This window comes from Eimeria acervulina, genomic scaffold (assembly GCF_000499425.1).
Source record: "Eimeria acervulina Houghton genomic scaffold, Eah_scaff176, whole genome shotgun sequence".
NCBI classification, from domain to species: Eukaryota; Apicomplexa; class Conoidasida; order Eucoccidiorida; family Eimeriidae; genus Eimeria; species Eimeria acervulina.
The window spans coordinates 1-25,751 of record NW_013548953.1 but is presented as its reverse complement, the minus strand read 5'-3'; the positions used below and the strand labels follow the sequence as shown (position 1 = coordinate 25,751).

Genomic DNA, 25,751 nt, shown 5'->3' with positions numbered 1-25,751 from the left:
TGCCGCAATCTGCTGCCCTCAAGAGGAATAAGTACTGCTTCTCTACAGCAGCTAGCTAGCTACCTAGCTAGCTAGCTACCTAGCAGCTAGCAGCTTGCCAGCTGCAGCTCAACAGAAGAAACTAGCGAGACCAGAATGCCTGAGTCCAACTAGCTAATCGGGTTGCTGTGGAAGAAGCTATAACTGCAGCGTCCAAGGGAGCAGCAGCAGCAGCCAGCTGCTACTGCTGCTGCTCCAGTTGTTGCTGCAATTCGGAGATATTTCGTTTATGGGTCGCTGTATTTTTCTTTGTTTTAAAAACAAAAATCTAATTTAATGCATACATCCGCGCAAACACCGCACCGATGCATGCGCAGAGTGTGTCTATTCCAAGGAGTTCGTGCATGCAACGCATGCATAAAATGCATGCATGCATAAAATGCATGCATGCAGTGAGTTGCTGCTGAGGGCAACAGAAGCAACTGCAGCAGAAGGCAGGAGAAAGACAGCAAAAGAGACTCTTCTGCTGCTGCTGTCTGAAACGCGCGTGCACTAACGCCGCATGCATGCATGCAGCGTGCGTCTAAGTGCAGCATGCATGATGCATGCAGCGTGCAAGCATGCACACACCGGGGCTGCATGCATGCAGCGCCTATGCATGCATACACCAGAGCTGCATGCGTGCAACGCCTATACATGCATACACCGGGGATGCATGCATGCAACGCGTATACACCACAACGTATGCATACACCCGGGCTGCATACATGCACGAGTGCACGCATGCATGCCTGAATGCATATGCGTTTATGCATTATGTCTCCCCCTCTCAACGAAGAGACCGGCCTCATGCCATGCTGCAGCTCCTTAACGCAGCTACAACGTTGCATGCGCCAGACCAACTGCAGCAGCAGCAACAGGCGCGCAGCACCAGCAGACACCTGCTCCAACAAACACTATCACAACCCATATTTGCGCAGCAGTGGCACTATGCTGCCGCTGTTCATGCAGAGATTGTCTAGATTGCTGCTGTTGGGATTGGTACTGCAACCCGTTGCTGCTGCTCCTGCTATGCGGTTTGCTGCTGGACGCAGCTGCTGCTGCTACTGATTCCCCCCGCTGACGGCGTCCGTCACTGCCGCACTTGGCTGTATCTATCCCTGCCTTCCTCGTCTTCGCGTTCTCTTTTACCAAGCAGACCAGCCACCAGCAGCAGCTGCAGCAGCACGGCCAGCCGCACAAGCAGGCCCGGCAGACGCATCCTTGCAACAGCAGCAGCCGCTGCCGGGTTTTATTCATTCCCGTGCTGCATGCATTGCAGGCGCAGTTGCTGCAGCTTAAAACTGTATCGAGGAGGAGGAGCCAACTGCTGCTGCTGGTGCAACTGCTGCTGCCGCGGCTGCAGCAGCAGCTACAACTGCTGCTGCTGCTTCTGCTGCTGCAACAGCAGCTGTCACAGCGAAGGCGTGCGCTGTAGAAAGCATTACTCCTGAGCCTCAAGTGCGCCATAGGCGCCTCTGCTGCCTGGCGGCATATGATATATATAGGGCCGTGTGAATAAGAGCAGCAAGAGGAAACAGCAAAAAGAAATAAACAAACAAAAACAGACAAAACAAAACAAAAGAAACACAGAAAATCATCGACCCCCGTACTGCCCGAACGCATTTGGGTGCGCCCTCGCGTCGCCATGCAGCGAAGGCAATCCCAAATGCTGCTGTTGCTGCGGCTGCAGCAGCGCTGCAGCAGGAGGCGCAGCCCTGTAGGCCGCTGTCTGTACATGAGCTTGCTGCGCCTGTGCGCCCGCGCTTATGTGCAGCTGCTGCAATTGCTGCAGCTGCTGGAGCTGCTGCAGCGTGGCTGCCCCTAGAGGCATCTGCTGCTGCCTGGGGAGGCGAGCCGCATCGAGAAACGGCTGCTGCATTCCGTAGGGGTTAGGTGCATAGTGCTGCTGCACCTGCTGCGGCTGCCGGTAGTGCGAGAGGTAGGCCTGTTGCGGATGCTGCTGCAGCAGACTCGGAGCAGCAGCAGAAGCAGCAGCCGCAGCAGGCGCTGCAGCACCTCCTACAGCATACCGATGCTGCGCATCATGATGCTGCTGGTGACGAGCGTAAACGGGAAGGCCCATATGCTGATGCCCCTCGGGAGCGTGCGACTGAAAAGGGTTTATCCGGCTGCAGCAGCAAAAACAACAGCAACAGCAGCAACAGGTGCAGCTCGTCTGCCCCAACCCTGACGATCTCTTGAGCTACGCACTTCCTCTGCTGGTTCCAATGCTGCTGCAGCAAAATCAGGGGCAGCAGCAACGACGAAAGCAGCAGCAGCAACAGCAACAGCAGAGGCAACGGCAAAAACAAGAGGAGCAGCAGCAGCAAAAGCAGCAGCGCCGCTGCAGTCAGCTGCAGCGGCAGCACCACTAGATGCGACCGATCCATGACCCTCTGCAGGGTAACCCCAAACAGGCTCATGCAGCAGATTGCTAGCATTGCTACCCTGCTGCTGCTGTTTCTGCTGCTACTTCAGCTGCTGCTGCTGAACAGTAATGATGTGCTTTATATGAAAAAGCACTCACTAAGCTCTATGATGAGGAGGCAACCCCTGGCCGCCAGGAGGATCGTTGCTGCCGTAAGCAGCTGCTGCGGCAAATGCAAAGCAGAAAGCCAAAGACTGCTGATGTTGCTCTTGCTGCTCACCCCGCTGATCTTACTGCTGTTGCTCCTGCTGTTGCTACTGCTGCGCCTGGTGCTGCTGCTACAGATGCTGCTACTGCCACTGCCGCTACTCCTGGTGCTGCTACTCCTGCTGCTGCTACTGCTGCGCCTGGTGCTGCTGCTACGGATGCTGCAACTGCCCCTGCTGCTGTTGCTGCGGCTGCTGTTGCTGCGGTTGCTGTTGCTGCTGATATCGTTTTTACTATCGAATGTGCGTACGTACCTTGTTGGGGGGGTGCTGAGTGCCCTCCTTGCTGCTGCTTGAAGGCAGGGGGTGCTGCCTGTTGCGCCTTCATGCCTCCTCTGCTGCCAGCAGCAGCACCGCTGCGCCTCATATCAGCAGACTGAGCAAAGCCGGGGGAAAAGCGATGCTGCTGCTGGTGGTGCTGCTGCTGCTGGTCCCCCTGAACACCGTAAGGCTGTTGCTGGTGGTGGTGGTGTTGTTGCTGCTGCTGCTGGCGGTGCTGCTGCTGTTGCTGGTGACCGCCGTCAGCCGCCGCATGCGAAGACCCATGGCCTCCCTTTCCCTTTCTGCGGCCCTGTCCTCTATGCTGCTGCTGCTGATGCTGTTGTTTTGAATGCTGCTGGTGCTTTTGCTGCTGGTAAGCCCTTCCGCTGGCCCCTCCATGCTGCTTGCTGCCGCTCACGTTGTTGCTGCTGCGGCCCTTGTGTTTGCCCGACTGGACGCCGCTGCGCCAAGAGGAGTGCGACGCGTGCTGCTGCTGCTGCTGCTGCTGTTGCTGCTTCCTTTTTGCCTCTCCTGCTCGCCTATGCATCTCCTGCAGCCAGATGAAGATATACAGATATAGATATATCGGCAAAGATATGCATATATATATATATATACAGAGTTATGTAGATATGCATACACATATATACATTTACATACATAAATATAAATATAGGCGCACATCTATAGATGAGAGATAAACATTGATGAATAGATATATAGATTAAGATATATGGATACAGATAAGGTAGGTAAAGATGATATGCATGCATGCAAAGTGTTCTGTATCTGCCCGTAGCGAGCAGCTACAGCTATCAGCAGACGCCGCTTGTGAATGCCAGGGACGCTGTAGACCGCATCGGCAGATGCGAGTGGCAGCACCAGCAGAACTAGCGGTAGCAGCACTCGCAAGAGCAGCATATTAACAGCAGGAGCAGCCCCCCGCAGCAGCAGCAGCAGCAGCAGTCCCCATATCAACAGCAGCAGCAGTCCCTGCATCAGCAACAGCAGCAGTCCTCGCAGCAGCAGCAGCGTGCGAACCTGTAGCAGTGAGTTGTAGTGCTGGGCAATGGCTGTGACATTGAAGGGCGGGAGACAAGCTGCTGTATCGGCAGCATTAGCAGCAAATGCTGAGAGAGTAAATCGTAATCCTCCCTGTACATTATTTGCCTTTCCCCCTCCTCTTCTTCCTCCTGAAGACTCCCGCCGCAGCGGCAACCCCCGCTCAAACAATACCTGCACTCGGGGGTCCGCAGGGGATCCTGCAACAAGCCAACCCAACAACAGCAACAAATTAGGGTTTGGGGTTTATGGTTTAGGGATGCAACGCCGGGAGAAACTGGCAATGGGAGGCAAGCCAAACCCTTGCGCTCCGACGTCCTTTACTTCCGGTAGGCAGTTCAGCATTTAGGTGTAGGGTGTAGGGTTTATGTTGGCGACTCGGGGTTCAGGGTTTAGGGAGAGCGATTTAGCGTCTAGTGTTTAAGGTTTCGGGCTAGCGACTTCTGGTTTAGGCATTAGAGTTTATGGTTTAGGGCTTGCTGGTGTATACCCGCACCTGCTTTAGTTAGAAGATTGTTGACCTGCCAGGGGGACAGGGGTTCGTTACAATGGGCGAGGACATCGGCAAGAGCAGCCTGCAGCTCTTCTAGTCCTTCTTCAACTAGAAGCGCCTCTTGCTGCACTTGTTGTCTCCCGCTCCTTGCTGCTGCTGCAGCAGATGTGGGTTGCAGCGCTGCTGCTGCTGCTGCTGCTCCTGCGTCCCCTTGCAAGACTCGCGACAGCCAATGCCGCAGCACATTCACTCGCAGCAAATCCCCCAGCGTTATGTACGCAGAGTCTCCACGCTGCAGCAAACTGACGCCTTCAAACATTTCAATGCTGCAGCAGCAACAAACACACGTAAATCCCAAGCCCTAAGTCGTCCACCGTAAACCCTAAACCCTAAAGCTACACAACACCTGTTTCAAGCCTTCAGATAAGCCGGGAACTCCTTGTTTGCATGCATGAAAAAACGAAGGCCCCGCATGCACTGCACACTCTCAGCACTCCAGACGCTTTGTTGCTGCTGCTACTGCTGCTGCTGCTAGTGGTATTGCTGCCACTACTGCTCCCGCTTTTGTTGCTGCTTTTGCTACTCCTACTGCTACTGTTAGTACTGCTCCTAACGCTACTTTTGCTGCTGCTTTTGCTGCCTGTTGCTGTTGCTTTGCTGCAGTACTTTGTGACGGCGACTGGAGCGTCGGCTGAAGCCTCCACAGTCAGTTCAACGGGGGAACTCCCTGGGAGAAAGGCAAGCATCAGCAGCAAAGCTTCCCGCTGCGGCAGCACCGTCACCCCCTCAGCCCAAGCCTGCGAGACGCTGTCTTTGTTCTGCTGCGCAGCAGCTACCGCGTATACCTCGCCGGCCTACAGCAAAACGTAATGCAGCAACAAACACTTTCATCTCGTCTTGATGCTGCTGCTGTTGCTCCTATTGCTAACAGCTGCTGCTCCTCCTCCTGGAGCTGTTGCTAAAGTGCAGCAGCTAAAGCAGCAGCATCTGCTGGTGCTGTAGCTGCTGCAGCAAGCCCTCTCCGCCCCAGGACACAGAGACACCACGATACGCAAACCCAAAGAGAGGGAGACAGTAAAGTGGAACGAAATGCAAACAAACAAAGAACAACAACAGCGCGAACAAATCAAGTAGACAGATAAACGACAGTCGTTAAGGGACAAAAGCAATCCAGAGACAGCAAAGAAAAACGAAACAAACGCAACGGACAAACACACCCCCTAACCCCAGTGCCCCTGCAGCCCTCAAACAAAATCACTCTACAGCCTTCTGTCTTCTTCACTGACACAACAAATCCATGCAGCAGCAGCAGAGCAGCACACAAACAGCAAATTTACAGCGAGGAGCGCAAAGCCAAATTATCTGCATGCAGCAACAACAGAAGCCTGATAGAGGCACGAAAACAAGGGCAGCAAATAAATAGCAGAGGGAGGAGGGCTTTAGCATCAGCCCTCAGCAGCAACAGATGCGCCCCACAGACAGCGGCAAAAACAACCCAACTCCACAGACGCTGTCTCCTCACGCCCACTGTCTTTTCCCTGTAAGCTGAGCGTTTATGGCTCGGTGTTTCAGTGGTTTGTTGTGCGGGTTGCCTCTCACCTGTTGAAATACCTTCTTGCCTGCCTTTGCAGTCCCCGTGGGCTCGGGACAAACGCTGAGAACGCCCATAGGCGAGCGATAGCTTAAGATGCCCTGTACCTTAGAAGCCTTGAAGGATTTGCTGCTGCTGCTGCTGCTGCTGGCTGTGGGCGCTGCATCCTGGGGGCTGACGAAGTACCAAGTTACAGCAAAAGGAGACACAGGGCGAAACATCTCCATTGCGTACATCGCCTGCTGCTGAGGCAGTCCTGCTGCTGCTGCTCCTGCTGTTTCTTCTCTGCAGCAAATACAAACGCAAAGCCAACAACAACTCTGCAACAGCAGCAGCAGCAGCACGCAAAGGCTGAGCTGCAGGGGGGCTAAGGAGCTAAAACGCCAAGAACAGCCAATGGTGTTTGTACGTCTATCCGCGACCCTCCCTAAAGAGGCAGAAATGCATTTCATGAGCTCACTGCTTGTCTTCTTCGTCTTCTTGTCCGGGGTTGGTTTCCTCCTCTTCCTCCTCGTGCTGCTGCTGCTGCTGTTGCTGTTGCTGCTGCTGCTGCCGCTTCTGCGCTGCATCTCCGGGGGTTGTCTTCGGGACGGATAGGGAGAACTTCCACCGGCCGCATGCAAATTGATTAATGAGCTGCGCACATACGGGGTGAGAAGCGAAGAGTTTGCAGGGCTGGAAGTGTTTGCCTCGTATGGTTTCATACTGCGCGATGCGTTCATTGACGCTCTTTAAGCCGCTGCCGCAAGCAGCAGCAGCAACAGCAGCCGCAGAGGCACAGATCTTCAGGGCCCCCAGCGTTATGTCCTCAAACTCTTTCTTCTTCTTCTTCTTCTTCTGCTTCTGCTTCTCACGTTTCGTCTCGTCCTCCTCCCACTCTGTTGCAGATTCTCCTTCGCTCTCCTCCCCGTGTTCCAACCAGCGGTCATATAGCCGCTTCACCTGCTGCTCGCGCTCCTGCTGCTGTGCTAAAAGTGCAGCAGCAGTTGGAGGGCAGCGCAGCTGCTCCCTGTAGGCTGCTGATGCTGCTGCTGCTGCCTCTGCGTCGTACTGGAAACACTCATTGCGAGGTGTCGGAGGCAAATAGAGGATTAGGCTGTGATGGAGCTCATCAGGTGTCCTGCCGCTAATCAAATGCTGCACTGCAGCATCTTCTGCTGCTGCAGCAGAAGATGCGTAGACGCTGGCGCAGTCGCTGTATGCATCTCCCGTTAACAGCAAAAAATCAACCCCAGGCAGCACCACAGATAAAGCCTCCTGCAAAAGGACTAACTTCTCCTCCGAGTACATACGATTAAAAAACAAACAACGACTCAGCTCCACACCCCGATCCGTTAGCCCTGAAGCAGCAGCAACAACAGCAACAGCAACACCAGTATGAGCCAGGAGAGCAGCAACAGCAACAGCAGAGCACCAGCGACTGCAGCAGCAACAGCTGCTGCCGTTGCTGTGGCTGTTGTAACAGCAGCAACAGTCTGAGCAACCACAGCAGCAGCAGCAGCGATGAAGCTCTGCCTCTGCCTCACAGCTGTACAAGGCGAGCGATTTCTCCTCTGATTCGGCTTCGTCCATAACAGGTTTTTCAGCGTCTTCGCCGTCGATGCAATTCTTCACCTTCCCCACCATAAATGAAGGAGAAAAAGAAGCAGCAAGAAGAGTCTTCAGGACAATCGAATCCGACACAAAATGCTTCTCAACCGCTGCTGCTGCTGCTGCTGGATCGTACGCTGTTGCCGCGTCAAACTCAGCCCCATCAACAGCAACGCCACGATGCTGCTCCGGCAACGCCTGCTGTTGCTGTTGCTGCTGCGGTTGCTGCTGTTGCTGTTGCGTACTCCCCAGCTTCCCTCCAACTTGCTGCTGCTGACGCGAGAAGACGCTCCCGTCTTGCAACAGCTGCAGCATAAACCCGAGGTGCTTGTATGCCACGGACGCTGCAAGCAGAAGCAGCAGCAGTAGCAGCAACAGCAGCAGCAGCAAACGGTGTCGTATGCACTCGCACGATTGCTGATTAGCGCTTAGGGCTGAGGGTTTAGGGTTAAGGGATTTAGCAGGAGGTGCACGAAGCAACTGCTCCTGCGTCATGTTCCTCTACCGTGCTGCCATGTATATCGTGGTGCTGCATTTCTCCTGCTGCTGCTGCTGCTGCCGAGCCACCGGGGTGGTGCCTGGTGTCACTGCAGCAGCAGCAGCAGCAGCAGAATCAGCAGCAGCGGGAGCCGCGCCCCGCAGCCGAAGGGGCCACCGCAGCAGGAGCAGCAACAGCAGCAGCATCAACCCACATGGATCTACAAGTCTCCGCACACGCTGACACAAATCACAACAGAGGAGAGTTGTTTGCACGAGACGCTTCGGAACGACTGCGTGCATACGACTGAAATCCCGAGCAGCTCGACTGTACTCCAGCTGAAACAAAACAGAAGGAAAAAAAGATTTATATACATATACATACATATGTACAAACAAATGCTACACCTACAAAACAAAAGAGCTACGTCAACAAACGCCCATGCATTGAGTTTGCCTGTCTGCTGCTTCTGCAACAGCAGCAACAGCAGCAGCAGCACTTGCTGCTGCAACAGCAACAGCAACAGCACCAGCAGTAGCAGCACCACCACCACAAAGCATTAGTCCGCACCGTGCGACTGCCTTTCCTGCTGCAGCTGCTTAGGCCTCACCTTCATATTCAACTCCAGACGGCGGGATCGGTTCCCTGCTGCCTGCCGAGCGAGACGGGCGCGCAGCTCTGCTGTTGATGCAGCAAAGTGCAGCAGGAACTCCACGAAGCAATTGCTGAGAAAGATGGGTCCCCACACATCCCATGCATGCACCATGAAGATACAATATACATGAGAAGCAACGAAGAGGCAGCAGAATACATGCAGAAAGCTAAAGAAGACAAACACAAGAAGAAAGACGAGGACAGATAAAAGACAGCATCTAGAGATGAACGGCATCGAACCTAACCAAGCAAAACCCTTGAAGGAAACCAGACACAACGGAACACAACAACAGGGGAGCAGCAGAAAAAAGCCATAAACAACAACAACAACAAGCAGCAGCAGCAGCAGCAACGGCGGCACCTCAGGCTCGAACGAAGCGCATTAACAAAACCAAAATTGCCCAACGGCAGCACATCGAAAGCCCGAACGGTACCAACACCAATCAGGCGCCAACGCAGCAGCAAATGCAGGCAAAATATATATATAAAAGATAGAGTCCGGCAAGCGGCTCTCAAACCAGAAAGGCAGCAGAGCCGCAACAGAGTGCAGCAGCAGCAGCATTCAGGTGTACCGACAGTTGCCATGCCCTCATCTATGATGCTCACAAGCAACGACAGCCTAAGATAGCCAGCCTGTTGAGTCTGTTTCGGGTGTGTATACACCTCGCTTACCGTAGCATGAGGGGCTCAGAGAAGTGCCCGCCGTCGAATAAGGCCCTGGACTTTAGCTGCTGCTGCAGCTGCAGCGCGGCCTCAAAGCCTGCAGATGCCTTGGAGTGTCGCTGCAGCAGCATCAAGGCTGGGAAGGCAAACAGGTCCGTGCTAGCTAAACAGCTAGCTAGCACCACGGCGTCCAGCGTGCAGCCAAATGCAACACCCAGGAACACCAATCTGCAGTGCATAGCAAAGAAACAAACATGTACAATACCCAGCAGCAAACCAAACTGCCTGCCGCCTACTCTAATTATTATTTTATCAGTACTATTAATACCAATACTGCTACCATTTGTCTCACTACCACTATCATTGTGATTGTCATTATCATCATTATCACTATCTATTATTATTACTATTATTTATTATTATTACTATTATTATTTATTATTTATCAATTATTATTTACTATTATTATTATTATTATTATTTTCATTATCATTATCATTATTATTTTTTTTATTATTTTTATTATTTATTATTATTATTATTATTCAATTATACGGCAAGCGGGAGGGGCACTGACACTTGGGCAGCGCCAGTGATGAGTCTATAGGTGAACTTCAAAATATCTGCAAATAAATGGATCTGAAAATCTTTTATTTGAAAGGATATACCAATACTTTATTTACAAGCATATACATTTTTGTGAATAGAACTGTAAGTTAAAGCGAAGACGCCATGGACGCACTTGCAGAGGCGCACATCTATGGGCAGCTGCATCATCAGATACCCTAAACGCGTTATCTCGCCGTTCGCATCAAGAGCCCCCTGCTCCCTAAGGCCCGCCTGAAACGCAGCAGCAGAACCAAACCACAAACCCTCGGCATAAACCCACAATAGACGCCACGTAGGGGCACCGCCCAACCACCTGCTGCAGAAGCAGCAGCAGCAGCAGCGGAAGCCAGGGCAGCAGCAGAGGCCGGGGCAGCAGCAGCAGGATCGGCAGAAGCAAGCGCAGCAGCAGCAAAAGCAGCAACAACGAGGAGACCTGTGGGTGCTTGCCTGGGCAGCAGCGAGCGCCGTTACGGGAGGCGGCTGTACAGTGAGCAAGAGGAGCTGCGCTGGGGTCAAGGAGCCGGCACGCATGCAATCTGAACAGACGCACTAGACGCAGCAGGAGCTCAAGCCTTTGTTTGCAGCAGCTGCATCAGCAGCAGACGCACGAAGCAAGGAGTGCGTTCCCGCTGGAGGCGGTCGTTACGTCAGCAATATTGTTGTGTTTGAGGTGTATGTACACCTTGAATTGTCTGGGCCTTCCCAGAGCGCCCTGAGGTGCCTCCGTCTGCAGTAGGGGTTGCATGCGCTGCACGAGCGATGGCGTTGAGGCGTTTTGTTAAGTGCGCGACGGTGATATACAACTTGTCTAGAGGAGCTGTCTGCATCTCTGGGAGATCGAAGACGCGGAGAGACTTCTCATAGAAGCGCATGGAGACCAACCGCACGCAGACACCTGGGAAGACACGGCCTGCAGCGGAGACAGATACCCGCAGCACAGCAACACCAGCAGCACCAGCAGATGAAAGGCAACGCAAGGCGCTGCAGCAGAAGCAGACGCATACCATGTGCAAACAGAACAGCAGCATATGCCCCTCTGCAGAGAACGAGAAGCAATACATCCATACAGATGCAACAAGGAAGGAGACCAAGAAACGAACAACTGGCAGCGAGACAGAGAACAAAAAGGAGAGATAGGCGTGCCGCCTCAACATCGAATCAGAGAGACAAATAGGCATCACACTGATGAAGATAGAGAAACAAACTAAGAGAGAAATAAACAAACTACAAGACAGCGAGACCGAGAGAGAGTCACACCTAGACACAAACACGCCGCAGGCGCAAAGGACACAAGACCCTGAAAGATGGCCTGAGGCAAGCGCCAGCCCCAAATGAAACGCGCATGCAGCAGACGCCGTAAGCAAGAGAGGTAAAGGGAAAGTAGCATCCGACCAAAAGAGAGAGGGAAAAGTAGACACATTCAACAGAAAGGAGACAAATGGAAGCATCACTCCTCACCTGTTCTTCCGCTGCGCTGCTGCGAAGACGCATGCGATGTCCAGGACTTGACCAGCGCCGACGCGTGCCGCTTCTGCAAGCAGCAGCAGCAGCAGCAGCAGCGGGCAACACAGGCAGCAGCGCAGCAATAAGCGGAGGAGCACGCAAGGTATGCAGAGACGCCGAGGCATCTCCGGAGAGACAGGAGCAGCAACGACAAATGCAAATATCCTCGGGCACCTCGGGCACCAACCATCAGCCATTCGTTTAAAAGGGTCGAAAGGAAGCATGCACCCGCATGCACGCACGCGTGCATGCATACATGCATGCATGCATGCATGCATGCGAGAGGTCTCCACTGAGGCAACGATGCAATGCAATTACCAAGACCGCAAAACCACAGCGCTGCAGAAGAGCTTCCCTTGCACACAGACCTGACTGCGTCTTTGTATCGGCGGGAGGCATTTCAGGGTGTTTGTTTGTTTGTTTTGGGGTTGAGGGTTTGGGGTTTGGGATTTAGGGTTTGGGATTTAGGGTGTTTTACGGGGTCATAGATCATCTGCCTGCGCAAGCAGAAGTCAATCACGACGCGGCAGTTAGGAAGCGTTAGAGAGCTCTCAGCGATGTTGCTCGCAAGGACAACATGACAAACAGAAGGAGGGGGGGGGCTGAACACCTCCGCCTGTTCTTCTCTCCCGATAGTCGAATGCAGCACAAACAACTTGCACCGAGGAGCAGAAGGACGCGGGCCTTCAAGGCCACCCCCGCTGCTGCTGCTGCTGCTGCTGCTGCTGCCCGCTGCTACTGTCGCCTCAGCTGCAGCACCAGCACCACCGCCACCACCACCGGCACCAGCAGCTGCTGCAGAACCTTCTGCTCCTGGAGCAGACGCGCACGCCTCACGCTCTAAAGGAGCAAGTGTTTCAAACAAAGTCGATATCTCCGCTATCCCAGGCAAGAACACCAAGACCGTCTCGCCTCCGTAAGCGAGCGTAGACACCAAATCCACGCACACCAGCTCAAGGCCTGAAGCGCATGCAGCAGCGCAAACCAACAATATAAATGAATACATATAAAGACAGGCAGATTAACGGACACAACAACAGCAACTAATTACTATGTAGCAGAGGCAAGCACACAGACCATGAGACGCACGGCACGTACACCCACGAGACACAAGCATGCAAATATATGGGTCATGCGGAGGCGGACAAACCGCTGGCTGGACACCTCGTTACTTTGCCGTCTAGCTAGCTAGCTAGCTAGCTAGACAGCTAGACAGCTAGCTCCAGCTAGCTAGCTGTCTAGCTAGCTAGCTGGAGGACTCGCTGGCTAGTTGCTGTGAGAACTTACCGCGCTGTATGTCCGGCTGTAAGCCCCCCTCGGAATTCCGGGTCCCCGATTTGAAGTTGCGCAACGCCTGAGAGACAAGAGAGAAAATGGACGGAGAGAAATGCCACCTAAAAACTCCTAAATGGAAGGAGTTGCCTCGCTTAGCAAGAACAAAGAGCTTTCACCCTGCTTATCGCCGAGTTGCAGCCCCAACGATAATGATATCGTTCCTTATTATAATTACAGCCCAACAGAAGGCAGACGAAAACGACGCATGCATAGCACAAACTCAACAAGCAGTGGTCCATGCAGGCAGTTGCATTTCCGTAGCACGGCCATGTATATATGCATATTATATATATATATATATATACGCATAAACGCGTGTGTGTGTGTGTTTGTGTGTGTGTGTGTGTATTTCGCGTGGGCTGTAGCGCAAGTACATACATAGATACGCATATACAAACGCAAGCACATATATATGCAGGTGCTGGCCGTGGGTACAGGAGAATCAGCACGTCAGCGCTGATCCTCCTGTACAGTCAACGTTTGGGTACCTCTAAAAGAGCCCATCTGGAGGGATTCGTGAAGAGATTAGACAGCGAACGCCCTTTGCGAGACAACAGAGCACCAAAGATGTCGGGGTCTCCCTCTTGCTGCTGCTGCTGCTGCTCCACCTGTTCCGCCGATGCATCATCTTTGGCTGTGCTGCTGCTGAACGCTGGTGCGGGCTTCCCGGGTTCAGCGTCTGCTTCCTTCTTTTGTTGCTGCTGCTGCTGGTCTTCCTGCTCTTGCACGCCTGCCTTTGTTTCATCTCGGCCTTCAATCAGAAGCGCCTCTCCTGAAAGCTGATCCACACTAACGGGCCTGAGTGCCTTCGGCGTGGGGTTTACTTCCAGCAAGTCGTCGATATATAACGTGTGCACAGGAAAACGTTTAGCCCCTACAAAGATCTTGTCCTCATATCGGCACTCGTCCGTTGTCTGCTCCTGCTGCTGTTGTTGTTGCTTCCGCTCCGCAGCAGTAGCAGTAGCAGTAGCAGCCAGTGCAGGTTGTTTGTCCTTGGCCCTGAGACGGTCTTTCTGCTTGGAAGTGCTTGCAGCAGCATCTAGGGCCTCTTTTTCCGTTTCCGCCTCTCCAACGTGTTTGAGGTGTATATCGGAGAAATAATTGAAGAACAAATTGCCTTCCATGGTTGCGCTCATTACTATCACCTTCAGCTTGCCTACTCGGCTCCTGAGTTGCAGCTTCAACACCAGGGAGAGCAGATCTGCATCCACATCTCTCTCGTGCACCTCATCTAATATCACATGCGTGACGCTATCTAAATACCCCTCACTAGAGCCACCGTCTCCCCAGGACAAGCCGCCCCCCTCTGGCTGCTCAGTACCCTGCTGCTGCTGCTGCTGCTCCAACTTCTGGTGGCGGTCTGCTGCTGCGGCGCCGCGTCGTTCCAGCAGCGCGAGTTTGCCTGCAGCTTCTAAGTTGAGTTCTTCTTCTGTCAGGATGTGGGAGAGCGCCGGTTGTGCATTGATAAGTATCTGCAGCAGGTAACCAGTAGTCATAAAGAATATCTTAGTGCGACGGCTGGTCTTACTCTCGCCTGAAATACGGTACCCCACGAGCCCACCAGTGTCTTCCCCCAACTCCCGGGCAACCCGCTGAGCCAACGAAATGCATGCAAGCCTTCGGGGCTGCGTGACGATACACTTGAGAGGTCTGTAGCTCTCAAGTGGAGGCAGCGGCACGCTGCTAGAGGAAGGAGGTAGCTCTTTCCCTGCGCGTTTTGCCTGCAGAGCCTTCTGTATTTCTGCATCTTGATCCAGAAGAAACTTTGGAACCTGCGTGCTTTTGCCGCACCCCGTCTCCCCCTGAATGCATGTGATGAAGTTGTTATTTATGTGATTTAGTATCTTATCCCGGTGCTTATGAATCGGCAGATCCCCTACGCTAACCGCTGCAGCACCGCCTCCCGCTGTGCTGCAGCGACGCGAGGTACGCTGCTGCTGCTGATGATGATGATGCTGCTGCTGGTGGTTCAGCGAGCCAATCGTTCCCCCTGCTCCTCCTAGTGATGCTCCTGGTGCTCCTGCCGGAGGCCGTGCGAATGCTGCTGCTGTTGCACGGACGGCAGCAGGCGCAACTGCTGCTGCACGTGCTGTGCCTGACACGGAAGGTCGCCCACCTGCTACTGATGCAGCAGCTGCTGCTGCCGCCGTTGCTCCAGCTCCATCTGCTGCCGCTGTAGATGAAGGCGCTGCCGCAGCATGAGCAGGCCTGCCTGTTGTTGCGCCGGCAGCAGGGCCAGGCCTAGCGGCTTCCTCTTTATTCATTTTTGGCTTTCTATGTGTCTGTCTGTCTTTCTTCTGCCTGGAAACGGAGAGGTGAACTCAAAGGCAAGAGACTCTCTAGAACGAACCTCCACGCCTCGAGCAGCCGCCAGGCTGGGTTTCCTGCTGGCGTTTGTCCTTTCAGATGCGTTTCTGTGTCTTTCTCCGCTTTTAAATACGAAGATGCATGCGTTTTAAAAGGAATATTAACGCTTAAGCCGTTGCAGCAGGAACTGCACAGGCGTCTGCCCCTACCGTGGGAAGACCCCACAGAAAGGAGGGCGGTAGTGCTCCTTTGTATTGGGGTGATGATGCCGATTCTCCATTAAACTAAGTGGCTTTACAAGGGAAAATTAGCGAAAAAAAGACAAAAAAAAGCAAAGTACTAAGCTCCCGGCCCGCTTCCACTCGCGGGACGTCGTCGTTGCCCGTGCTACAGCAGACCATACGGAGACCGAAGCAGACTGTTTCTCTCTTCTTTTCTTCTGCTTGGAAAGGGGTATTTTAGGGCAATAAGCAGTCAAATGCATGTTTTTCAACGTGATGCAGACGAAGAAGGACGGTATTTTCAGGTGTGTTAACCGTCAGAGCGACAGGGAAAGCGGCGGCAACCCCTTGGAAGGAGCGAAGAAACCTCTCCTTGCCTCCCCCGCTTTTTTTCTCCATTTCTCCTAAAAATGATAAAAACAAAGCCATTGTCGACAAATCTGCCTTTCAAGTGAACCATTAGTGCCCAGGACGAAAACAGATCGCGGCTTCTTCGCTGGAACCCGAACTGTGGCGTTTGCCCGGGACAATCCAGTCGAACGATTCAAGTACCTGCGGACAGGCAGAGTTTGAGAGTAAACCAGAAAGATTCCAACACCCAATGCAATTAAAATAACAGCGAAATATCTTCCTGTGAAGTTTCATCTTGAGACGGTGTCAATATACCTCGAGCTTCCGGCGGAGGGAGGCGACAACAATCGAACAATAAGCATTAATCAAACAGCGACGCTTGAAATCCTAACCAGATCATAGACAGCAAATAAACATATGTTTCGCCTCAGCAACGGGACCCTCTGTCTACCTACGCCTGTCTGCAAGCAGAGGGAGAGAAGACGAGTGGGAAAATTCAATGCGGGGAGAATGCAATAACTAGAGGGGTTTTCAGAAGATTCAGAAGAAGCAAACGCAAGATGTATATCTAAATGAAACACCGTATATTCTGAGGAGGTGTATTTCATTGGCTCTAAACAGCCATTCCAGCCCTGTGTCTACCCAGACCCGCTGTAAGCAGTGTTGTGAAGATGTGATGCAGCATTAATCTGACGAAAGGTTCCACAACTAACTGAATTGGCTCATAATAATTAAACGCGATAGTTCAGGATTCTCGTCGAATGCAGCATATTTCAAAACGAGCCTTACAAGATGAAGATGAACGCCATGTTGCACAGTTGCTTGCAACTAAGTAGAGGCAGTCATGGCTTTGGTTCCTGTACGGATCACGTGCATGACCATCATCCCTATATTCGGTTTGTTTCAGTTTCTTACTAGCGTTTGCAGAACATCCACGGAGTATTGCATCTGTACGAAAAGGTTCGTTTTTTCATGAGGAAAGTCTACATCTGAGGGTTCCTCCCTTTCACCATAGTAGCACAATGGCATCTTTGCTGCTGTTCAGGGAAGGAGTAGCTGAAATGAATAGTGCCTTACAATTCCTACTATAGACCACTACGCCTTTTTTTACACCTGAAAGCAGCGGTAGCGTCCAATTGTCTCAGTTCAGAAACTGCACGGAGATGGCTCTAAATGGTTTTTAGAACGAATACGACATATCAGTGCATGCGACCTTATTTAGCATGGAATACATGGTGGGACGGTTGCAGCTTTTGCCACTGTTCAACCTTGCTGTTTATAGGAGCGCAGCAACAGTGAACTGTACTGTGTAGGTGCTCTCAGGCTGAACACACAACGCTTTAACCGCTAGAATGCAGTTTGTCACTGAGCACCACCAACTTGCTCCTGCTGAAGCCAGGAGAGTAGCTAAAATGTGATGGCTTTGAATGGCAAGCCTCACGTTATATCAGATAGCTTTCTCAAGCTTCTAAAACATGCAATCTTGAGGAAGCGGCCTGAGTGAGTTGCAACGCACCTTGTTGCACGAAATGCTACAACAAGCATTTTCAGGCAGGCGCAACAAACCCTCCTCTGACGTCTGCACGAACTCTGTACATACCTGTTAAAGTTCCGCCTGCATGCAGACTGCCTCCTGAGGCCAAGTAAAGATTCATTTATCAACTTAGAGGGTAAGCCATCCCACAGGCCGATTCAGACAGCCCACAAACCCTAACCCTAAACCCTCGACAACAAGCATCTATTATATCTTCAGCAAATTTCATTCTTATGTTTCTCTGTCTGCCTTGTCAACCCTCCTCTTTTCAGTTCATTAAGGGCTGCTGCAGTTGCTTTGGAGACCGCCCTCACCATCGACCCGTCCCCTGTGCCTCTGTCTGAGTTATCCCTGACGGAAATCATCACCAAATCCAATAAGACACTGCCAAACAATGAAACTGCATTCTCTGCATGCAAACTGCGACGAATCCAAAGTGACATGCAATCCAGCAGCAACAGCGGCAGCAACAGCAGCAACAGCAGCAGCAACAGCGGCTGTCCATCAACAGATCGAGGGGCCCCTTCACTTTGGGGTCCGAGTATTCTACGGTAGGTGGCCCTCTGTCTGGACCTTTTGTAATATTTTCTCGTTTTTTCTTTAGCGGGACGGTGTTCTACGAACAACTACTTCACGTGGGAGGCCCCCTCTGCACCAGTAGCAGCTCCGGCAACAGCTGGTGCTCCAACAACGGGAAAAAGGCTACCGCCGCTACGTGCTCCCTGACGGCCCCCTTCTGTGTCAGGTCCTGCATGGGTCGACTGTATGCGCAGTACACATCAGAAATATCGGGCCCAGCTCCACCGCCGCAGCCGCTCCAGCAGCCGCAGCTGCAACGGCAGCAGCTGCAGCGGTAGCAGCTGCAAGAGAAGGCTTCGAGGTAACGTTGCGGCTGTCGGAGAATGCACAGGAGCAGTGCTTTGGAATGGAAGTTAGCGGGCAATACATTTATTGGATGAGTTGAGGGGCAGCACCAGCACAAGAGGCGTGCAGCAGCCGCTGCAGCAGCAGCATGTTCTGCCCGAGCCCAGGTTTGCAGCAGCAGCAATTGCCGCTGCAGAATCAGTTAGCCCTTCCTCACGAAGAGCTGCAACTGGAGCAGACGCTGGAGCAACCAACACAACGCCAGCAACTGCTTCAACAGCAGCAGCAGCAAGTGCTGCAGAAAAAGCAAGTGCTGGAGCATCTGCTGCTAACGCAAAAACTGCATGAGAAGCAGCTTCTGCTGCAGCACCCGCACAGCGCGTATCCACGAGGGAGTTCGTGTACAGATCAGTTGCAACAGCTGCAGCAGCTGCAGCAGCAGTCGCACCTACAGTCTCTACGACAGCAGCAGCAGCAGCACGTCAGCCTTGCGAGGAACGAGCAGCATAGTCTGCAGGTGCAGCTGCAACAACAGGCAGCTGAGGCATTTGCGGCAGCATCTGCTGCGGCCAAGGCCGCATCAGAGGCGTTTACTGCAGCAGTGACAGCAGCTGCAGCTGCCGAAGCCCTCACTGCTGCTGCTTCAAGAGCAACAGCAGCCGAACATCGAGGTATCCCCTGATGCTCTCCGTTCAACGGACTCTTCCGCAGCTGCCTGTCTGTTGGGGGGCGGCATCAGCAGCATCAGGAGCAGCGGACGCGGCAGGATTTGCTGCAGCAGCTGAAGTCTGCTGCTGCAGTAACGGGCAACGGCGGCTGCAACGTAGACAAGGAGATGATGCTATTATGTTCGTACCAGCAGCTGCACCGGCAGCAGCGGCTGCAATGTACTCATCAGCAGCTGCACCTCTTCAAAATGCTGCTTCCACCGCAGCACAAGATGCTTTTGTCTTCGCAGGCACAGCAACAGCCGCAAGACGAAGTGCAACAGCAACAGCAGCAGCAAAAGAAGCAGCAACAGCAGCAGCAACAGCAGCGGCAGCAGCAGCAACTACAGCAGAGAAAGCCACGCCGTGTGTGTGCTGGAGAGGATGCTGCGTTCGTAGACAATCTCCCTCTTGAAACTAAAGGTAAAGAACAAGGCTTTCGAGTTGTATTTGCTGTCCGTCTGCTGTAGCACACGGGCAGTATGCAGCTGCTGCAAGTGCTGCTGTAGGGAGCTGAAGCCGTTGACGCTGATACTGCTTTCATCGTTGCTATGTTTGCTGCTGCTGCTGCAGTGAAGAACTTCCTAAAGTGCTGCCTGCTGCTTCCCGCACGGCCTCGGCGCCTCCCGCTGCCGCTGCTGGTGAACAACCTACAACCGTTGCTGCAGCAGCAGCAGCTGCAGCAGCAGCAGCGGCACCAGGCCCCAACACTCCCAATACTGTTGAAGGAGCAGCAGCAGCAGCAACACCAACATAGAGACGTGCTTGCCCTCGTGTCGCGCCTCTTGCCTCCCTCTCCTCGCAGAAGGATGCTGCAGATCCAGCAAAACAGAAAGGACAGCCAACGGGAACTGCAGCAAACTGGCAGCAGAAGCAGCAGCAGCAGCAATAGCAGCAGCAGAGTCATTCAGCCGCATTTGCAGCAGCCAGATACGAGGCAGTGTGGGCTGAGACTCCGAACGGGGACGCCAATGCTGCAGGAGCTGCTGCTGGCCCTACCCCCACAGCGGCAGCTACAGCCGCAGCAACACCGTGAGGGGCAGAAGGCTGTCTTGCGCCGGCAGCAGAAGCAGCAATTGGAGCTGCAGCAGCAGCAGCGCGAGAGGCAGAACGCGGTGCTGCACTTGGGGTGGAGAGTGCTGCTGCAGCATTTAGGAGCTCACGAAGATATCGGCCTTTCAGAGGTGTACAGACTGCTTCGCTGCTGCGAGCGGTTTCGAGGTATGCTGTTGCTCCTATTATGTGGTCCTGCTGCAGCTGCTGCTGAGATTGCTGCTGAGGGAACTCAGTTGTTGGCTCTTCTCATTACGCCTTCCATGACGCTAGGGCGAACGCTGTGCCTCACTCTTTTTCCTGCTGTGCTGCTTCAGAGACCGATCCAGCTTTGCTGGTGCTGCTGCTGCGTCGCGCCAGGTGTACAGACGCCGATGCTGCAGCAGTACGCTCGCTGGCGGGCATTATCGGTTGCCTTTCGCGCATGCACATTCTCACACCTGCTGCTGCAAATGCAGCTGTTGTTGATCAATCTTCTGGCTCGGCTGCGGGTGCCTACGATGCTGCTGCAGCAGCTGCAGCAGGAGCTGCAGCAGCAGCATCGGAGATAGCCACTGGGGCAGTGCAGAGCAGCGAACTGCCAGCTGCTGATTGCTCGCGCAGCAGCGCTGTGCGCCTTCATGCTGGAGGGGTAGAAGTAATGGAGGCAGCAGCTGCTGCTGCTCCTGCTGATTTTGTTGCTACTCCCGCTGCTCTTGCTGCTACAGTGGGTCCGCCCCAGGATGCAAACGCGCTGCTGCGGCAGCTGCCGCCACAGCTGTGTGTCTCTTCTTTTGCTGCGGCCACCGTATGCAGCGTCGCTGCCTCCCGGGGCTGCAGCGCAGCAGAGGCAGGAGTTCAAGTATATAGGCAGCTCCAGCGTGAAGCGGTGCTGCTGGTAAAACAAACTGCTGCTGCCTTACCGCTAGCCCTGCTAGAAGGGCGGGCTGGGGGACAGGAAATCGGACTTGTTTGGTCAGTGCTGCAGGTTGCTGCATCTGCTACATCTGCTGATTGTGCTGCTGCTGCTGGCCAGTTGCTGCTGCTTCTGCTTCAGTGGGCCTTGCGGTAAAGTCATCTGCAGGTATCACCTTCATGTATGCGTAGAGTGGCCTATGCTGGTGCTGCTGTGTTCGGGTATGTTTGCAGTGAAGGTCTTGCTGCTGCGGGGCTGAGGAACAGTCAGATGGAGCGTTACGTGCTGCTGTATGTTTGCCGTATATCATGCCACTGCCCTAATAGTTGCTGTTTTTGCACCTTCTGCTGCATCAACACCTAAGCTGGTGGATTGAACCACAGTAGCTGACGCTGTTCCAGCTGTGCCAGCTATAAAGCAGCAACTCAGGTTTCCCTCGAACAACTGAGGCAGCAGCACCAGCGCGTGCTCCTCTTAGCACTTGCGTTTTGTTGTTCATGTTCGGTGCGCTGTTGTTACTGCGGCTTCAGCTGGCTGTGCCCATCTCTTTCAAAGGCCTTGGCTGTTGAAGGAGATCCGTTTGCTCGGGAGTTCGCCCCATATATTCAGCAGCAGAGGCAAAAGCCGCTAGTACGTCTTAATGCCCAGCAGCTGTTGTCAGTCCTCAAATGGATCGCCCCAACGCATGCAGCAGCTCGCCAGCAGCAGCAGCAGCCGCCGGAGAGGAAGACACCTGTGAATGCATATGCATCCGAGGAGTTATCAGCAGCACAATGTGCGAATTGTGCAGCAAATGGTGGTTCAGAGGATATCCAGCCACTTGTCTGGCTGTCAGCGTGGAGGCAGTTGCTGGTGGGACTGATGCAGTTTCTCCCGCTGCTGCAGATACAGCAACGTCTCGCGCTGCTGCAAACGGCAGCAGCAGCAGATGATGATGCAGCTTGGCGCTTATCTCTGGTGTACGTATCTGCCCCTATCTACTCGCCGATGCAGACAGCACAGCACATCCTTAGAGGCTCAGCATCGGCGGGTTAGCGATAGGTGTTGTATATGAAGGGCTGTGTTAAGAAGGACAGAAGACAAAAGACACTTTGGTTCAGAGAGAAAGAAGGATTGTACGGAGCTTTGGGGTTCCTTTCGGGTTTTTCCGCAGGTCTGTCCTGGAGACTGTTGCAACGGAAGGAGGTGAAGAACTGTCTCTGCAGCAGCAGGAGTTGCTGCTGGCTGCCATTGCTGCTAGCGCCTGTGCACCAAGCGCATGTCCATCATCAGCTGCGAAGCAGAAGTTGAATGCTGTCTCAAGTATCTGTAAAGCATTGCCGCGGAGTCTTCTGCTTCAGCGGCACAGAGCAGCTATAAGCGCTGCAGCAACACCATCGACTGCAACAGCGGCAGCAGCAGCAACAGTGGCAGCACCTGCTCCGGCAGAGACCCTGTATGGCTTGTTGCTGCACTTGCCGCGCGCTGCCCTGGGAGCAGCAGCAGAAACGGACGCAGAAGCACCACCACCAACAACAGGAGAGGATCTCACTGCAGCTGCAGGAAGGTCACGTAAAGCATATGCGCGCGAGCCAGCAGCAGCTGCGCCCAGGGCGCATCGCGCAGAAGCTGCAGCTGCACTGCATGAAGCATCCCGCGCCTTCGAACTCATTTCTCACGAGGTGCTTCCGACCCTCAAGTGAGTCCTCTGGAGGCAGCAGAAGAAGCAGAAGCAGCAGCAGCCGCAGCAGCAGCATCGGCAGCGCAAACAGCCGCATAGACAGGAGAAGAAACAGCCAAGCCGGACTACTCTCCTTGTGCTGCCGCAGGTACGTCTCGGGGGATCAGCTACTGGCAGCTGCAGAGGGACTGCGAGGCCAGCTGCTGCTTTGGGCGGCGCAGCAGCACCAGCAGGGACGACATATTCCGCTGAACCACGATGCTGCCCACAACGGGTGCTGGAAGCTACTAGTGAGGCGGAAAGCTCCCCCTCCGCCCCCCCAGTTGACTGCTGCTACTGCTGCTTCGGTTACGGCACTGGCAAGGGTGCCTGTGTTGCTGTAAGGAGCGAAAACTGTAGCGCTGTTACTGTAAGTTGCACCAGCAAACACTTTCTGCTGGTATATGTGGCTGCTGCAGTTGGGCCTGGCAGCTGAAGGGGTCCGTAGAGCCGAGCACCAAGTTTTGCCGCGCAGAGCAGAGGAGTTGCTGCTGTTGCGCTGCATTGAAGCAGCCAACGCGTGGCCAGTCCATCTTCTATCGTCACCACAGCAGGTGCAGCACCTCTACGAGAGCTGCAGGCGAATACTAGAGGTATGCAAATTCCTTTTCGCACAAGTACACAAACCGGGGAATCCTAGTCACTACCGCTGTGCAGCTATAGGTTTTCCTGTGTACTTGTGGCTGTTGCAGAGTTTGCATCGCCGCCTACTGGGGGCATCTGTTCGTGAGGGAGCCCTAGCAGCAGCAGCAGCAGAAGCGCCGGCACCAGCAGCAACAACAACAACAGCAGCATGTGAAGCAACACCCGCGACGGAACATACGCATATTGCCTCCCTGGCTTCGCTGGCTCGGCTTGCACTGGCAGCTGCCAGGCTTGACGCTTTCAGGCAGGGCAGGTGCAGCATCCTCACGGAAGAACAACTTCCCTCGCGCCCCCAGCTGCCACAACTTCAACAACTGCAGCAGCAAGCTGCTGCAAAACTTCTGCGATGCGTCCGGGTGCTATGGAATCAACAGGCACTGCCGACGTCGTCTTTGGGAGCCGAACGACTGCCCTTGCTTGTTGCACCCCCAGCTCGTTCCGAAAAGCAAGCACAGGAGGAACTTGTGCGGCGGTGCGCACTGCAGGAGCAACAGCAGCACCTGCAGCAGCAGCTCCCTGATGCAGCAGCAAGGGTTCTCCGCTCATCCAGGAGCAGCGCACAGTGTGTCCGGTCATTACTTCGATCCTTCCACGCCGCGCAGTGGCCTTTAAACTCACAGTTTGCTGAATCGGTCTTGAAGTTGCTGGCAACCAGAGCAGCAGCGGCAGCAGCAGCAACTGCAGCTTCGTCGGGTACGGTGGCTTCTGGGGACATAATGCCAGGTGCAAAAAGTGGGACTCTTGCTGCTGGAGAACCAACAATTGTTGCAGATTTGTCTCTATTTGCAAGTGTACTGAGACAGCAGCTACAGGGCCATGCAGGAGCTGATGGGATGCATGGAGCACCAGCGCAGGCAGCAGCATTACCGGGAACGGCTAGCAGCGGCCTGGCGGGTTCGTTTTTGTCTGAGTCTTCCAGGCTTCTGCAGTGTATGGATGGCGTGTTTGATCTGCTTTCAAGGCTAGCGGCGCACCAGCAACAACTGCACGGGTGGGAGTATAAGCAACAGCAATACGATCCTCACCCTGCTGCTGCTGCTGCTGTTGCTGCACAAACAGCGTGGGGCTGGCTTGAACTTGACCATCTTTCCGCTCTTTTACGAGCAGCCGAGTGGCGGTTACTGCATGCAGCAGCAATGGCAACAGCGCAGACAGCTGGAGCAACAGCAACAGGAGCCTCTGCGGCACCAGAACGGAAGGCTGTTCCTTCAGGAGCCACAGGTTTTCAGGCAGCAACAGCAGCAACACGTCTTGGCAGGAGGCCAGCTGCTTCAAATGCGCAAGATCTACAACAGGACTGGGTGGCAGGGGCCCGACGTGCCCTTGAGACAGCTTGGCAGTTGCTGCTGCTAGAGGCCGCACAACCCAGCAAAAGCAGCAAGCATAACTCTATTGCAGGCCCTCTGCCTCTGAGGGTATACCTGGATTTGGAGGAAGCGTTCCACAGCTACAAGGCAGCACAAAATCACCCGCATGCATTACTGCTACCAGCGTCCTTTATTGCTGTTGCTGCTGCTTTTGCAGAGGATAGAAGTGGGGGAAGGTGCACGCCTTCAGCAGCAGCGAGCGTTCTTGAAGCAGACGCCGTTTCCTGGTTACTGCAACGGATGAGGGCAACAGCAGCAGCTTTTGCTGCACCAGCAGAGGTACAGAGTGGCAAGCCCACTGTTGCCAGTTTGCCTGAGCGTCCCCTGCAGCAGCAGCAGCACGCGCTGGATATGCCAGCCTCACAGTCGACCTTTTATTTTTACAGACTGCTCCTCCGCGTTGCTGATGATGGGCAGCGTACTCCTCAGCAGCAACACAACACGCAGGAAGTGAAGCAGCAAAACCCGCAGGTGAAGCAACAGCCGCAGCAGTACCAAGGTCGGGCCAAGCACTGGCTGTCCCGTACCCCTCTAGATTTTAACCTATACCCGCTGCTCCATCATTATGTCACCTAGGGAGCGCCCCCACTCTTACGACACTGTCCATAGGCTGGGGGCGGGGGCTGTGGGGGGGTCATAGATGACTCTTGTCGAGTAATTTGGGTTTTTTTGGATGTTACGTTTTTATTGATGTCTAGTTGTTTTGGGTGGTGATGCTTGGTAATGGGGTTATGGACGAGTTGCCTGTCTACTGGAGCTCCGCTGAGCTGCCTCACCTGTTGAGAGCCTCTTTCCCGCTGCTTACCCTTCTTCTGCAGTGACCACTGGCGTTTCTGGTTCCTACATTCGTCACTGTTTTGTCGGCAGTGCACCAGCTGCTTTCATTGCCACTGTGGTAGTAGTTGGGTTGAGTGAGAGATGGGTTGTTACTTTGGCGGGCACCTGGATTGCAGATACGGGCAGGACAAACTGCAGCAGTAGCTGCTTAACTCCCAGGTATGTGGATATAGTTGCAGTCCGCAGGCTGCCTTTGCGTTGGCTTCTCTTTTTGAGGAAGGTGGGGTGCTGCGTCATGCTGCAAAATTCACATGAAGTCATTGATGGCCATCTAAACCTCCTGAGAGTTCAGCAAAGACGCTACACGGCTTGGCCGAACGCGCAGGACTCGAACAGAGTATGCACCGGCCCACCGCCCTCCACCCCCCTCCACCTCC

At 53.9% G+C, this 25,751-nt stretch overlaps 3 protein-coding genes across 3 annotated transcripts; 2 read left to right on the top strand and 1 right to left on the bottom strand.

Moving 5' to 3' along the window:
- Positions 1-1,615: 1,615 nt before the first annotated feature.
- EAH_00023180 (DEAH-box RNA/DNA helicase, putative) lies at positions 1,616-15,158 on the bottom strand (the record flags this gene model as incomplete). The annotated part of the gene is made up of 17 exons (XM_013393196.1): positions 1,616-2,150; positions 2,670-3,466; positions 3,958-4,178; positions 4,475-4,832; positions 4,957-5,325; positions 6,071-6,347; positions 6,523-7,402; positions 7,589-7,996; positions 8,345-8,468; positions 8,741-8,855; positions 9,457-9,675; positions 10,190-10,287; positions 10,737-10,966; positions 11,515-11,587; positions 12,038-12,519; positions 12,847-12,913; positions 13,383-15,158. The coding sequence occupies 17 exons, from the start codon at positions 15,156-15,158 to the stop codon at positions 1,616-1,618; spliced, it is 7,029 nt and encodes a 2,342-aa protein (XP_013248650.1).
- A 2,543-nt stretch (positions 15,159-17,701) lies between these two features.
- EAH_00023170 (hypothetical protein) lies at positions 17,702-18,853 on the top strand (the record flags this gene model as incomplete). Its single annotated transcript, XM_013393195.1, has 2 exons — positions 17,702-17,858; positions 18,279-18,853. 2 exons carry the CDS (start codon positions 17,702-17,704, stop codon positions 18,851-18,853), a joined length of 732 nt encoding a protein of 243 aa, XP_013248649.1.
- Positions 18,854-19,087: 234 nt separating this feature from the next.
- On the top strand, positions 19,088-25,113 carry EAH_00023160 (hypothetical protein, conserved; the record flags this gene model as incomplete). Its single annotated transcript, XM_013393194.1, has 9 exons — positions 19,088-19,301; positions 19,452-20,099; positions 20,249-20,885; positions 21,060-21,116; positions 21,357-21,785; positions 21,980-22,504; positions 22,635-22,776; positions 22,945-23,118; positions 23,218-25,113. The coding sequence occupies 9 exons, from the start codon at positions 19,088-19,090 to the stop codon at positions 25,111-25,113; spliced, it is 4,722 nt and encodes a 1,573-aa protein (XP_013248648.1).
- Between the last annotated feature and the right edge of the window lie 638 nt (positions 25,114-25,751).